A 16,132-nucleotide genomic window follows, 5' to 3' on the forward strand; every position below is an offset into this window, starting at 1 on the left:
TTTCTAAAAATGGAAAATAGAAACTACAAAACGGAAACTTTCTACAATTAGGAACTTTCCCATTCGAAGAATGGAAACTTTCCTAAACAGAGTTTTATTAAGGAAATAACGCAGAAAATATAGGGAAATAACAGTTAAAATGTCGCATTAAAATGCTCCTATCAAAGCCTAAAACAGTAAACAAGTTTCAGTACTAATCTATCAAACAACAATTGAAATTGAAAACCTAAATTTTATAGTAGATAAAATTCAGTTAAAGATGGAGAAGTCATACCTCAATTGAGGGTTGAAAAACACCAATATCAAAATCCATTATGCTGTTGCTGATTTTCTTTGGAACTATGATTGCTCATCAATCAGTGTCGTTAACTGTTTTTGAATAGGGTTCTAAGTTTGCATCTTCATTCACGTCATTCACGTAGAGGAGAAGAAAACTCTAAAGTGGGATAGTATATTTTAACTATGTTTCTTTATTTTTGACATAGATGTTTCATTTGGTAATTTAACGTACCCTTACATTTTTATTTTAGGTGTATGAAAAAATGATGTGTATTTAGTATTTTGTAACGTGTGAATAAAATTTTTCATTGTGATTATTCCATTTGTACTAAACATCGTTGATGATTTCAAAGCCAAACACAGTTTCATTATCTTCTATTTTGAAAACAAGGAGAATAAGATCTTTGAAAAAAACAACAAAACTGAAAGATGCGGAGGATCGCTGTGGCAGCGTCCCTTGCTTGGCTAGATTGGGGTTTGGATGGATTGGGCTTGCCTGGTTTGAGTCCTTGTTGTTGTTGTGTTTGTCTCTGTTTCTGTGTTTGTGTACGTTGTAGTATGGGTTTGCTTTCTGTTGCTTTGTTCTTTCTTGTTCCTATTTGTTTGTTGTTCCAACCCAGTTTATGGGTTCTGTAACCTTTCTTCATTTTAATGTTGGGAGAATTCTCCAAATGGTCACTCAACTATGACTCATTCGACACTATGGTCACTCAAGTTTCAAATATATCACTTTGGTCACTCAACTATTACACTGTCAATCACTTTAGTTACCCAAGGAGTATTTTTTCCTCACTTTAATCACTTCTCCCAATCATTCTAATACATATTTCTCAATTTTTCACAATTGGTTGGATGAAAATATCATTAATATTGTGGCAAATAATTTTTTTTTAATGAAAAAAATTAACAAAGTGACTAAAGTGATTGACAGTGTAATAGTTGAGTGACCAAAGTGATATATTTGAAACTTCAGTGACCAAAGTGTCAAATGAGTCATAGTTGAGTGACCATTTGTAAAATTTTCCCTTTTAATGTTACTATGTTAGTTGATTGCCCTTTGCCAAAAAAAAAAAACTAGCTAGCAACTCCATCAAAAGGTCTAACACCTGATTTTCTAACTCTGATAGTGTTTGAACCTATATTTGGCAGGGCTCACGTGGCAGATAGGTGGGCCCGACCCACAAAGCGTAATGAATATCCGTGGCTAATTAGCCGTAGCATATTAAATATTTACAAAGTTGATTCTCAATTATCCGCGGCACATTAAATGTTTATTGTCAAATTTATGACCGAAGATAACGTGTGCAGAGAAGCGTTATTAGATCTGGAGAGACCAAATGAATCACAAGGTGTAATGAATGGCCGCGGACCCACAAGTCGTAATGAATGACCGCGGCTAATTAGCTGCGGCACATCAAAGAGGTTGATTATCAGGAGAAACGTTACCAAAGTTTGGGGCAATTAACTTGAATGAGCATCAGGAGGTGTTATTGCCATCATTAGTTACAAGACCTGATTGATTGCTCATGAAAGAATCAATCATTGATAAAACGTCAAAATATCACAAACATGAATACTACTCTATTTGTAATCAATGCGGTCTTAGCTGTAAAGGCTAAGATTGTTTGTTTTCCTTCATTCAGTAGTTAAGCTTCACTATAAAAAGGACCGTAGGATTCATTGTTAGAGGTCCACAACCAAACGGTCTACGCGGTTACACAAATTTTATCTCAATACATTTCAACATTTCAGCAACACTTATCAATCTTTACATGTTTATCTAATCGCTTTCTTTACTGGTATTTATCTTTCCTGCACTTTACTTTGTTGCTCTTTACATTCAAACAGTTTATCTCCTGCACTTTATTTGATGCACTTTTACATTCCTGCACTTTACTTTGTCTTTACTTGCACTTTTATTTTCTGTTGTTTACTTTACGTTATTTACTTTATACAAAATACAAAATCACAAAAAGAATCATCATCACTTCACTTTCACCTCAATCACCGAGTTACACAGCACTGCGGCCAGATAAGGCCGATCTGTGCTAAAGTCCTTGCATTCAAGGCAGAGAGAACCCTGCGGCTGAGATCGATCCTTTCTCGGCCCACAATCAACCGATCAGAAGTCAAATCAGCGCAAGATCTACAATCTACAACAAAACCTTGCTTGGATTACCGACCGCGAGTTGGCACGCCCGCGCACACGTCACCACTCCAGAAGGACACATGTAAGCCAAAGAAGCCTTCGGCCCAGTGACACGCGGCCGGAACATTTTTTGAGCGAACAGATAGCTAGCTCCATCAAAATCCTCAAAAAAAGCACTAACATGGACAAGAGGAATATCATATTCAATGACTCAATCTATAAGAGCATGATGAATGCCATTCTCAAGTCAAAATACCTCTTCTTGAAAAAGAAGTACAAAAAGAAAAGAATTTATTCGTCTTCAAAAAAAGAAGAGAATTTATTAATGTGTAACCAAAGTCTTCTCCTCTACTTCTCAAAAAAAAAAAAAAAAAAAATAGTCTTCCCCTCATAATTAAGTCCAGGCCGCGGGGTATAGCCGTGTAGTAGAAGTTAAACGCCGTTCAAACCAAAGCATATCTTCCCCCCTGGCCCTTGCGATTATTTCTGACAAAGGTGGGAAGAGCATCCAAGACGTTGGATTTTCAAAAATTTAAAAAAAATGAATATATAAACGACAAGTCCCACGCCCACCACATTTCCAAAACACACGAGACTTTCTCTCTGCCAAAACTCTCTGCGGTCTTTGGCCGACCTTCACAATTCTCCAACCTCAAAAACCCTAATTCTCTTCTCTCTCTCTCTCTCTCTCGCCGCCTCCTCGCTCTCTTCTCCTCTATCGTTTCAGCTTCCGGCTTCGTCACCGTCACCGTCACCGTCACGGTCACGTCACGTCGTCTTCATCATCCGGTAAAGGTACTTCCTTGTTCACACACATAGCCTGGGATTTGTTTATGGATATCGAAGAATTTTAGGTCAATTTTAGTTCGGTTGCTTGGAATTTTGCTGAAATTGATAGGGTAAATTGTACTATGCAACAGTTGCTCTTTGTTCTTTGCTGTACGTGTTCGTTTGTTTGGTGTTTGATGATATTATTGATTTATATGGAATTTCTTCTTCTTCTTTTGGTTAGCTTTAATTATCTTTCATTTTCTTATGTTGAGGATGCATACATACAGAGATTAGAATAAAGTGTTGGAAATGATTTTGAATTTTTAGGGATTTTAAGAATTGAAAAGGCTATGATGGAAATTAGAGTGTTTGGGTTCCAGTTTTTTTTTTAATTGTTTATTGTAATTTCTGATTTAGGTTTGATGGATTCAAACCATTTGAATGGCGGAGTGGATGCTAACGGGATGGATGATATCAACCGGCCTCTGTTGGAGCCCTTGGATGTTAGAGCCGCAGATAAGAGAATTAGAACACTTAAGTTCAAAATTGGGGAAATCCACTGTGCTTCTTGTTCAACCACCATTGAATCTGTGGTGGGAAGCCTTAATGGGGTCAAGAGCGTTACGGTGTCACCCATTCATGGCCAAGCTGCTATCGATTATATACCAGAGCTCATTAATGTGAGTTAAGTTTGAAGACTTTCTCTAAGATGCTAACCGTTTACCTGTCTTTGCAAAATCAGCTTCTTCTTTTTCTTTTTTCAATTTAGTCTGTTTAATACGAAAATCTAACAAAGGTGTTTCTGCACATTCCTTCGTTTCTTTAAAAATACTGTTTTAGTATGTTTTTATGTGCACTTATATGAGAAAATGAAAACATTATGATGTACTTTGTATTAGGGAAGCAAAATCAAGGAAGCCATAGAAGATGCAGGTTTCCCAGTTGATGAATTTCCAGAACAAGACATTGCAGTATGCCGGCTCAGGATAAAAGGAATGATGTGCACCAGTTGCTCCGAGTCCGTTGAATCTGCTCTTCGAATGGTTGATGGAGTGAAAAACGCAGTTGTTGGTCTAGCCCTTGAGGAAGCAAAGGTTCACTTTGATCCAAACATCACTGACACCGGTTCGATCATGAAAGCAATAGAAGATGCTGGCTTTGGATCTGAGCTCATTAGCTCAGGGAATGATGTAAACAAAGTGCATCTAAAACTTGAAGGAGTTAATTCTCCTGAAGACATGACCATCATCCAATCCTCCCTTGAATCAGTTGAGGGTGTAAATAATGTTGAAGTGGACGTGTTAGAAAAAAAGGTCACCATCACCTACGATGCAGACCTCACTGGTCCAAGATCTCTTATACATTGTATTGAAGAAGCTGGAAGTAACCCCAAATCATACCAAGCAAGCTTGTATGTTCCTCCAAGGCGAAGAGAAGCTGAACAGCAGCTTGAGACTCAGATGTACAGGAACCAGTTTTTCTTGAGCTGTCTATTTTCAGTTCCGGTATTTTTATTCTCAATGGTGCTTCCAATGCTTTCTCCCTATGGGGACTGGTTAATGTACAAGATTCACAACATGCTCACTGTAGGAATGCTTTTAAGATGGATTCTGTGCACACCCGTGCAGTTCATTATTGGCAGGAGGTACTCCTTTAGTATATTTTTACTGTTACTTCTTCTTATTGTTATGAGTTCTGCAGCAACAACTTGTGCATCAATGTTTTTGAGGACTGAATATGTGTAGATACTGTTTCTAGACCTGAAATTCTTTGCTTTTGGATGTCATTGTCAGGTTTTATGTGGGATCATATCATGCTTTAAGACGTAGGTCAGCTAATATGGATGTTCTTGTTGCACTGGGCACCAATGTTGCTTATTTCTACTCTGTCTATATAGCAATGAAAGCATTGGCTTTGGATAATTTTGAGGGGGAAGATTTCTTTGAAACTAGTTCCATGTTGATATCCTTTATACTCTTGGGGAAGTACTTAGAAGTTCTAGCTAGAGGAAAAACATCTGATGCTTTAGCAAAGCTGACAGACCTTACTCCTGAAACGGCTTATCTGCTATCACTAGATGCTGATGGCAATGCTATCTCAGAGATGGAAATTAGCACTCAACTTATTCAAAGAAATGATATACTTAAGATTGTTCCCGGGGCAAAAGTTCCTGTTGATGGGATTGTAATTAGTGGTCAAAGCCATGTGAACGAGAGTATGATCACAGGAGAGGCAAGGCCTATTTCTAAAAGATTAGGTGACAAGGTAGTATATCTTTTGATTCTTACTCTGATCTGCAGCATTGAAAGAAAAATGCTAAAGTTAACTTTTTCCCTTTCACTTAAATAGGTAATTGGTGGCACCATGAATGAGAATGGATGCTTACAGGTTAAGGCAACCCATGTTGGTTCAGAGACTGCGCTATCCCAGATAGTTCAACTTGTTGAAGCTGCACAGCTTTCCAGAGCACCTGTTCAGAAGCTAGCTGATCAGATCTCAAAGTTTTTCGTTCCAGCAGTGAGTTCATTTATTTCTACCTTAAGGGTACCATGTACCAAGTAATATTACTGAATATATTAACCTTCTTTTGAATAAATATATGTGTGTGTGAAGTTTTTTGTGCATTTATTCTCATTATAATTTCTCCGAAGTAAAACTGACGGAGGATAAAGTAAGGGAGGCTTGTTTATATGCTTTGTGTGTGTGTAGTTTCAATGTGTGAAGTTTTTTGTGCATTTATTCTCATTATAATTTCTCCAAAGTAAAACTGACGTAGGATAAAGTAAGGGAGGCTTGTTTATGCGCTTTAGATACAACACTCTTAGACTCGTATAATACCAAAATACTCAATAAAGTCTCATTAAAGACTAAGCAAGAGACTCTTGGATACTAAGGTTTAAATAAAATTTTAAACAACACTAGACTCAAATAAATACCCTAACAAAACTAAACTTACTTCTTTGGATGACTCTTGGTTTATTTATGTATTATAAGTTTACTTAGACTCTTAGATTATCATGGAGACTTTACTTTGGACCAAAAAGGCCTGGACTTAGTCTTGGCCTTCCAAAGAGGATATTTCTTTTCTAACCAAGCTGTGGCTACTGCATCAAAAACAACGCCGCAAATTAGATATGACAAAATCTTGGAAGTACATATCTGCGGATGATACTTATATCTGACATACAAACTCATTCTTGGTTTTAAAGATCATCAGCATATACAAACTCGTTTTTATTGATCATGTTAAGGTTGTTACATCAATATTTATTTCCTTATTTGTTTTCAGATTTCTTGGTTTCCTTTTTTGGCAGGTTTCTATTTTTTTTTTTTTTTTTTCTTTAGTCAGATAAGTTTTGAGTTATTTTTTTGTTCAAAATATGCTTATTTATAGTTGAGTGCCATGTCTTGACAAACTAGCTAGTAGCTAAATGGTGGTTGGAGGTAATGAACTCCATCTTTTATGACAGTTTCTTGTAAGCAAAAATAATTTAATCTCCTTCCCCACAACAGGTTGTGATTGCAGCATTTCTGACATGGCTGGGTTGGTTCATCCTGGGAGAATTCGGTCTTTATCCCATATCATGGACACCAAAAGGCATGGATAGGTTTGAGCTGGCACTGCAGTTCGGCATCTCAGTACTAGTGGTTGCATGCCCTTGTGCTTTGGGATTAGCAACACCTACAGCAGTCATGGTTGCAACAGGGAAGGGTGCTACACAAGGTGTTCTTATCAAGGGTGGAAATGCACTTGAAAAGGCTCATAAGGTAAGGCCACCATTTCTCTGAGACAACCTTCAACTGTAAGTTACGGTCTGGGTTTCATTTGCATAATCTATTTGATCGTGTTAACTTTTTATGTTTCTATATAAAATGAGACCCCCAAATGGCTAGTTTACTTTATTCAAATTTGCTTTTTGTGAAAAACTGTTATTTCTGGTATTGACAAACACGACGAGTATGACAGTTGCTACATCAAAGATTCAAGTAATGTCATATTACTTCACAACATGACCTGCTGATTACAAAGTTGATACATATGTTGAGATGTAAATCAAAACATTCATCTGCCCTTAGAAGATTATATATATACATATGTATATGTACTTGTGTCTCTGTGTGTTAAGATATGAGAGGTGAAAATTTATTTTATTTATTGCAAAAGCAACTATTTCTAGTTTGAATTTGTGTTATTAAGATGATCCAGAGAATTCATAGGTGTTTGCACCATTTTCATGTCACCAAACATCATATTAAGTCTACCAGCTACTCTTATTAGCATGGTGAAGGACTCTTGATTTTGATGGACATGTTGCTATTTTTACCGTTAGTTCTGGTTTTTAAATTTTTCTTTAAACTTTTTCTTCCTTTTTATTTTTTATTATATATATATGTGTGTGTGTGTGTGTGTGTGTGTGTATTTTATATTTGGAACCTAGGTCTTGCACATTCATACATTTCATATATGTGTGTCACTCTGTGTGTGTGGATTCCTAATATGTATTTGTGATTTATCCTGCAGGTGAAAACAGTTGTCTTTGATAAGACAGGGACACTGACGGTTGGAAAACCGACAGTAGTTAGTGCTGTTCTATTTTCCAATTACTCAATGGAGGAATTCTGTACTGCGGCTACTGCTGCAGAGGTCAGTGTTTATGTTTTCAACATTCTTACATGAAAATTTAACTTGAAAACTTTTGAGTACTTTAAAAGTTAAACTCTGGTATGTCTAAGAACCATATATGTGTGTGTGCATGTGTGTGCATCTATATATTTCAGTTTATGTACTTTATGAATGATGAAAGACTAGATTTTATTCTGGTAGCCTAAAATTTTGACAATCAAGTTAATACTCCCCTTTGGAATATTATTTAGGCAAATAGTGAACACCCAATAGCAAAGTCTATTGTGGAGCATGCAAAGAGGTTTCTTAACAAGTTTGGGTCAACTGAACATGTGGTGGAGGCTAAGGACTTTGAGGTACACACTGGAGCTGGTGTTAGTGGAAGAGTTGGTGACAAAATGGTTTTGGTTGGGAACAAGAGGCTCATGCGGGAATATAATGTCCAGGTTGGTCCTGAGGTTGAGAAATTCGTTTCAGAAAATGAGAAACTGGCTCGAACATGTGTGTTAGTTTCCATTGATGGAAAGGTTGCTGGGTCGTTTGCTGTAACTGATCCAGTGAAGCCAGAGGCTGCATGTGTAATATCTTATCTCCACTCAATGGGCATTTCAAGCATCATGGTTACTGGTGATAATTGGGCAACAGCAGCAGCAATTGCAGGGGAGGTTGGCATCGATGAGGTGTTTGCTGAGACCGATCCCATGGGAAAAGCTGATAGAATCAAAGAGTTACAGGTAAGCTTGTGACAGTCACCTAGGGCAGTGTGTATTAATTTAATGAGTTAAATTGAAAAGTACTTTTACCAGTAAATAGCAGAGTTCTAGGATTTAAAAAGAAAGTGGATGTGGTTGGTCTTACGGATAAGATTTTTAAAGAAGTTAAGATATGATTATGGTTTCTGACCAAAGAGAAAAAGAAATTTTGATTATGATTGCTTGCTCTATCTGTGTTGTTGCATGAAGCCTGGTCTATATGCTTTCATTCCCTGACATGGAGGCAGCTTGCTACATTATTATGCATGACTCCCTTTGGGTCTTTTCTTTCCAGAATATGGCATTTGCTTTTCTTTTTCATCTTGAGGGTGGTGGCCACCTGAAAACTGCAATGTTTATCTTTCAAGTTGACTTGTAAATTTAGGGAAAAAAAAATTAAGAATGAGGGCAAATATGTGATTCACATGCTTTAACCATTTGACTGATTATAAAATTGCAGAGCTTTTAGTCACTTGTTTTGAAACCACTCATCAGTAATTTATACTAGAATTTCTTTAAAATATTTGAATTTGCTATTCTATATCAAGTTTGTTCCACTACCAGCAGAGCCTTCTTTGACTGTTAAACTGAAATTGGATGCAGATGAAAGGATTGACTGTGACTATGGTGGGAGATGGAATCAATGACTCACCAGCTTTGGCTGCAGCAGATGTTGGCATGGCAATTGGCGCTGGCACTGATGTAGCAATAGAAGCTGCTGATATAGTTTTGATGAAAAGCAATTTGGAAGATGTAGTTACAGCCATAGATCTCTCTAGAAAGACTATGTCTCGAATTTGGTTGAATTATGTCTGGGCCCTGGGATACAACATCCTTGGCATGCCAGTTGCTGCCGGAATCTTGTTCCCTTTCACTGGGATCCGATTACCACCTTGGCTTGCCGGTGCCTGTATGGCTGCTTCATCTGTTAGTGTGGTATGTTCATCTCTCTTGTTGCAGTCTTATAAGAAGCCTTTGCATTTTCAGAACATTAAGTCCACGTGACGGTGTACATCTGACTAGTTTTCAACCTCTGGTTGTTGCTTCCTTTCTCCATTGTTGTAGCAATAAATGAATACATGTACTCGTAATCTGTAGTCTAGATGTACAAGGCCCTGATTCTTTGCAAGATATTGTATTTCAACTATCATTTTTTGGAGCTGAGAAACTAATTAGCCAAATATTGATGATGTACAAATCTTGAATACACCGAGGTTGATAGTTTATAACCTTGGTTGAAGAACATTGTGATCAGAAGAATGTAGTTCATGAGTTGTTGGCCCCAATTACATATAAACTTAAAAGTATGCACCTTTTATGTGAATCATTAGCTCATCTACTTTTATGTCTACAGTTCACCAATCACTTAAAACTTTTCTATAGCTACCATCTGTGTTAAATTATGTTTTAAGTAGTCATCTCAAGTGGAAAAAATTACGCCCATTAAACAGCAATACTATTAAAAACCAGAAGCCGCGTTCAATGCTCTCGCTTTGGGTTAGGGTTTGGACGGGTCGGCAAATTCATATGGCTATCATTGAAGATTTGAAGGTGTGATTGCTTAGTTGGCTTCTACTCTTCTCGCTCTTGCCGACACTGATGAGACTCCGGCAAAGATTTTTGACAATCAAGAAGCGCATATTTTGGGCAAGGCTAATGACATTTTCTACTCCGGCAAAGACTTTTGACAATCCAGAAGCGCATATTCTGGGCAAGGCTAATAACATTTTCATCCATATACTTGCAACAATTATGAGAAAACCTTATATTCCAAGTTTTCAAACTTGGAGAATGAGTTCTAATTAAAGCGCCTTGGATAATTCAAACCGTTATTCATAATATTCAATCTCATAGTTCTCGAGTTGCATGCTGCAAGATCTCATTTGCATGGTGACCAACTAAAATCTCATTATGTTTATTGAGAGGCAGATATGCCAGCTGACAAGTTTTCAAATCTTAATCACAGGTGAAATTTTCATATATGATCACCGGTGAAGTTTTCAAATTTTGATCTCCATTGAAGTTTTCAAATATGTTGTTCATTAGAACAAAAGCTTTGTAAACAATTAAATTGTTAGCTTCACTTAGAAAAATGCATAAACTGATGGATAATCTTCATATAATCTAGGCCACTCACCTCGAGTTTCCTGCCCTACATTATTTTCCTGTAACCCCAATCCTCATGAGGGCGACATAAGCAATTAGCCTGTAACCTACAAGCATGAAAACCAAAGCAATCACGGAGCTAAATTGTCCATCAAGCCCCACCATTTTTATAGCTGGATAATCTGCAATCACGCAAACTCCTCCAGCATCGTCACATGGATATGTCTCATCTGTCTTGTATTGAGACCCCAAGAAGAGTTTGTACGAGTAGTGAGAGAACGAAAGGTACTTGATCCAAGCTATAAATCTAGGCACCTGTTGAACATAGTATCCACCAACTAGAAGGAATGACAGCATGAAGACTGATCCAATTGTCATGGCCACCTCATGGTCCATTGCCAAAGCACCAAGAGCGAGTCCTAAGCCTTGAGAAACTAAAACACTGAGTAACAGAACCAACAAGGCATGCAAGAAGTGTCCAATAGTGGATTTTAGGCCTGCTGACCAGTATGTTATTGCGAGGAATAGGGTAGGAAGAACAAGTTCCATGGGTAGGTCAGCGACAATCCTTGACATGAAATAGGAGGAAAGTCTGTAAGTGCCAGAAGACCGTTCCTTTTGGAGCATCTTGTTCTCTTGGGGAAATGTAGAGATTGCTTCTAAGAGAGGAAAAAAGCCCCAGAATCCGCAAATAAAGAAGAAAATCCCAATCTGTATACGCGCATATATAAGTAGCTCTCCATATATATATACTGAAATTATAAACCATTGCTGCTATTAGCTAATTCATATATATAGATATATGTGTAATTATGTATATGCCCATTCTAGTCCCTCAAATTTGAAACTTGCACTATTACTTTGGCAATCATATGCAGTTTGCACATCATATAAAAACAGCAATGAGATGATGGTAATCAAATCATTCAAACGCATAAACAGTTGTGAATTTTGTTGGTTCTTGGCAGGAATGATTCTGCATATGAAACTATGAAAGTAAAGAATAAACACTTTCAATCAGGTCTAGGCCAGGGGACCTAGGTTTTGTAGATTTCAAATTCAATGACCACGAAATTGCATGTTGAAAAGGGAAACCAGCTCAATGTTCAGGCAGATTCATTATTTCATTTCTATTCTCCAAGAATCATTCATGTCAAGAATCAGCAATATTAATATTTGTTCATTTCATTTCTATTCTCAGTTTAGATATACCTGAAGTGATTGAGGATTAATTAATTGGTCTTGTAAGTGGGAAATATGCGATTTCCACCATAGTAGGGCAGTAAGAAAAGAGACTGCAAGCACCTCAAAAATCTTGAGAGGAGAGAAGGACTCATGCTTCCTCTCCCTCACTCCTCTCCTCAACAACACACTGAATTGCTGCCACCATGTTGTCGGCCACCTCCCAAACTCCTCCTTACTATTGTCTTCTGGACCATTTGATAATTTATCTTCATTGAATTGTTTGCCTGCAAGTTCCTCCTTCAATTTCTCCGAAAGTCTCTCTTTATAGGCCACAACGATGCTCTGCATGTGATCATCCATGGACTCATTTGCATGCGCACCATCACTTGTCAACCCTACAAAAACATAGCATTCAATTTCTTACTTGAAACTTGAAACCAATGACCAAACTATCGAGAGTATAGAGGATCTAAAAGATAGAAATTTCAACAAAAATATCATGGAAATATCGGATTTCTATGAAACTATACAGAAGTTCTTGAGAGAACTTGTAGCATCAACTAAAGATATGCATGCATACCATTAGCAACGTCCAAGAGAAAATCAGCAGGATTCATGGGTACCGATGAGGCAAACCCAATGTCCGAAAAGTAGTCCATGACTGCAGAGACCTTGCCAAAATACAAAGCATTTCCTTCCGATAACAGCAACAGCTTGTGAAACATGTAAAACAGCCTACTGGATGGCTGGTGTATTGTCATCACTATTGTTCTTCCACCACTGGCTAACTCAGACAATGCCGAAACGATGCATTGAGCTGTGGTGGAATCGAGGCCGGAGGTGGGTTCATCCAATATGAGCAAGCTAGGGTTTACAAGCAACTCTTGCCCTATGCTCACCCTTCTCCGCTCGCCTCCTGAAACACCCCTCAGGAACTCATGACCTATAATGCTGTTTCGGCACTGGGTTAATCCGAGTTGGGCTATAACCGATTCGGCTTGGGATACCTTATCTTCCTTGGTTAGAGTGTTTGGCAAGCGGAGAAGGGCAGTGAAAACTAGGGTTTCGACCACTGTTAGATGGGGATAGAGAAAATCGTATTGGGAAACGAATCCGGTGTTTCTTTTCATTGCGTTTGATATGGGTTTGCCGTTGTAGGTTATGCTTCCGGCGAGTTGGCCACCGAGACGGCCTCCTAGTGCGGTTAGGAGAGTCGTTTTGCCACTTCCGGATGGACCTAACATGGCTAGAATTTCACCTGGTTCTGCCATTCCTGTCACACCCTTCAATATCACTTTCTCAGTCTCCTTGCTCCTCTGCGGCCATAATATTCCTCCTATTCCCACATTCTTGATTCTGATCTTGTAGATTACCTCCTCAAACTGCGTACGGATTATTTCTTTCAATCAATCAAACAGTGAAGAATTACAAAACAAGATCAAAGACCGATGAGTACATGTGATTTGATGATATGTTTTACCTTCAATGTGACTGGCCGAATCGATTTCTTAAAGACGGAGGGGGTTTCATCTGGGGAGCTTTTGTCAGTCTGGATCTCTAATTCCATCATCTGTTGCTCATTAGCAGTAACAGTACTGGAGTTGAGAACTAATCAAAATGAAGAGAAGCCGAATTTAGCTAGGGCGACTAACTAAAACTTTAGTGTTTAAGAAGTTTAATACAACGCAGTTTGTTGGACTACTAAACAAGTGAAATTTGTTGGCACTTGGCACCACTGCTACTAGTATTACATTGCAAGTTTTAGGGTAATCAATCAAATATCATCAGTGGGTTAAACAAAAAAATAAAAAACACATATCATCTTTAAGGATAGAAGTATGATCAAGGACTTCTCTATTTTGACGTCCAGGTAGAATGAGAGGAAGATGACATAGAATGCCAAAGAAGTATGGCAAACCAAATACATTCCATGGTCATTTTTTTATTTATTAAAATTACTTGAAACTCGGTTACTTTTATAATTTACAGTTATACTTCTCAAGTACACACGAGACTTAGAAGAACCCAGGCAATATATTAGACTTGCAAAGCTGCTACATCTTCCCTTTACAAAAACAAAACTAAAACAAAAATAAAGAACAAGTATCATGAGTGGAACTGTTACTGAAGATCGTTCGGTACAATTTAATGGTTAAATGGGGTTTTATCAGGTGCTTCACCAACTTGTGCTCATTTTTTTAACAAAAGGAACGAAGTTACTCCAGTTTTCAGCCCTAAAGATCTTATCATTCAAGACACGACCTCAGTGTGAACAAAAAGAACGCGCCTCACGCGCCCTCCCTTTCCAAGCCGTTACCTAACCTGTTTTTCCGATTGGGTCTTGCTCAACCACCATTGTTTCCGACTCCCTTCGCCATCTAACCGTTTCTGGTGGCGACCCCAACGTTTGTCTTCTCCGCCCTTCCACAGGGAAGTGGCGGGGACAGTGTGCCGATGCCGATTCAACGTAAACGCCTTAAGAATGGAGGAGATATCAGTTCAGATCTGGAGGCTCTTCGAATGGAGGATTTGGATTCTTCTGCCCAGACCCCTACCTTGCCGAAACCCCAACTCACCTATGCTAGCACTCTCAAAAACCCTGTTGACCGATATAGACAGACTATGACTGAGGAATTTGACTTCACTGATGCTGACTGCACCTACTCTCAAGGTAAGCATGGCCAGAATGTTTCGTTTTCTGATAAAGTTCATAATAAGCTGGATTTTGAGTGGAGGTGTGCTATTGTGGTCAAGCTCATGGGAAAACCTAATTCCACTAACACCTTTGAGTTTATGTTAAGAGGATTGAGGAAGAAATGGCAGGTCAAAGGGGGTTGGCAACTCATTGACCTCCCCAATGACTTTTTCATTGTGAAATTTAATCTGGAAGAAGATATGAACAATGCTCTCTGTGGTGGCCCATGGATTTTGGCTGGACAAACGCTCGTTGTTCAGAAGTGGAGACCTGATTTTGACCCCATGAATGAACATATTGGTAAGATGGCTCTATGGGTAAGAATTCTTGGCCTACCTGTGAAGTACTTTAAGGACTATGCTGTTGCTAAAATTGGAAAAGTCCTAGGAGATGTTGTTAAGGTGGATAAGCTCACAATTGGTCAAGCCAGAGGCAAGTTTGCTCGAGTGTGTATTGAGATTGATTTGAACAAGCCGCTACGCCCGTATGTTGAAGTTGAATCTATTGCTTACCAGGTTGTCTATGAAGGGATTTCTCTAATCTGTTTTGAGTGTGGATGTTTTGGCCATTCTAAAGACAATTGTCCTAGCATTAAAACTTCTGAGAATGCAACTGATTTGCAGCAGGCTAATTCCAATGAAACTGACCAGTCCCCAACGGGTGATAAGGACATTGATGGTAATGAGATGGGTATGACTATTATGCAGCATGATTCTGACTCTACCTCTCCCAATGTTGTTATCAAGGAGGACATGGGGCCATGGATGCTAATGAGTTATAGGAATAAAAAAAGAGTTGGTGAGACTAGTGGAGCCAAGAAAAATGTTTCTGCTGGGTCCAGATTTGCTATTCTCCAGGATGAAAGTGAGCTGGATTCTAAATTGAATGACCAGATCACCAACAACAAGGCCTCTGATCGTTCTCCTGCTATTGTGAAGCTTTGGCATAGTTTCCAAGAGAAAAAGAAGAATGTCTCAAGCCCTGGTAAAGATAAAAGTGTCAAGACCTCTACTGCCCCTCTACAAAATGCCAATATGTCTGGTAAACAAACCTCTACTGTGAAGCAATTCCCCAATAAAGAAAAACCATCTAGTGCTAACTCCAAGGGTTTGTCTCGAGTTCCCATGAAGGATGTGTCTAATTTTGGAAGCAGTAGTGGCTTCAAGACTGATCTGCACTATCAAAGGAAGGCCAAAGGGCTGAGTACATCCACTGCCAAGCAACAACCTCATATTTTCAAAAAACTCTCTTTTGATAATGTGAGTTCTGATGCCTTAGGCAAAGGAATTTCAGCTATACTTGGTCATTGCCCCCCTGAGGAGATTGTGCCAGAAAATTTGATGCAATCTTCCTCTGACCAGGTTTCTATGATTTTTGTGGAAAAGACCTTTGCTGAAAATAGCATGATGACTAATGAAGACAGCCTGCCTCCTCGAGTGGGGGAGGGTATGGTTGATGTCTAACTGGGGTATGTACCCTCTCCTTCCTTGCTATTTTAATGTTTAAAATTCTTTTTTGGAATGCTAGAGGTGCTGGAAGCGAGAATTTTAGGTCTGCCATTTCAGACTTAG

The 16,132-nt window shown here is 38.5% G+C and overlaps 3 protein-coding genes across 5 annotated transcripts; 2 read left to right on the forward strand and 1 right to left on the reverse strand.

Annotated features, from left to right (window-relative positions):
• The first annotated feature begins 3,001 nt into the window (after positions 1-3,001).
• Positions 3,002-9,861, forward strand: LOC112203733 (copper-transporting ATPase HMA4). Of its 3 annotated transcripts, none has more exons than XM_024344656.2 (9): positions 3,002-3,223; positions 3,605-3,879; positions 4,099-4,844; positions 4,993-5,464; positions 5,549-5,716; positions 6,713-6,967; positions 7,722-7,844; positions 8,075-8,557; positions 9,179-9,861. In XM_024344656.2, exons 2-9 carry the CDS (start codon positions 3,622-3,624, stop codon positions 9,578-9,580), a joined length of 2,907 nt encoding a protein of 968 aa, XP_024200424.1. In that variant the 5' UTR covers positions 3,002-3,223; positions 3,605-3,621; the 3' UTR covers positions 9,581-9,861. The 3 variants fall into 3 exon arrangements, with proteins under 3 accessions (XP_024200424.1, XP_040362184.1, XP_024200425.1); XM_040506250.1 differs by having other exon boundaries at positions 3,617-3,879; XM_024344657.2 differs by having other exon boundaries at positions 3,002-3,217; positions 3,617-3,879.
• A 719-nt stretch (positions 9,862-10,580) lies between these two features.
• On the reverse strand, positions 10,581-13,498 carry LOC112201472 (ABC transporter G family member 9). Its single transcript, XM_024342345.2, has 4 exons — positions 13,347-13,498; positions 12,447-13,248; positions 11,894-12,261; positions 10,581-11,392 (listed from the first exon to the last, which is right to left on the reverse strand). The coding sequence occupies exons 1-4, from the start codon at positions 13,434-13,436 to the stop codon at positions 10,733-10,735; spliced, it is 1,920 nt and encodes a 639-aa protein (XP_024198113.1). The 5' UTR covers positions 13,437-13,498; the 3' UTR covers positions 10,581-10,732.
• Positions 13,499-14,320: 822 nt separating this feature from the next.
• On the forward strand, positions 14,321-16,024 carry LOC121049235. Its single transcript, XM_040505910.1, has one exon. It carries the CDS (start codon positions 14,321-14,323, stop codon positions 16,022-16,024), a length of 1,704 nt encoding a protein of 567 aa, XP_040361844.1.
• Positions 16,025-16,132: the final 108 nt, after the last annotated feature.

This window comes from Rosa chinensis, chromosome 5, assembly GCF_002994745.2.
Source record: "Rosa chinensis cultivar Old Blush chromosome 5, RchiOBHm-V2, whole genome shotgun sequence".
Classification (NCBI taxonomy): Eukaryota; Viridiplantae; Streptophyta; class Magnoliopsida; order Rosales; family Rosaceae; genus Rosa; species Rosa chinensis.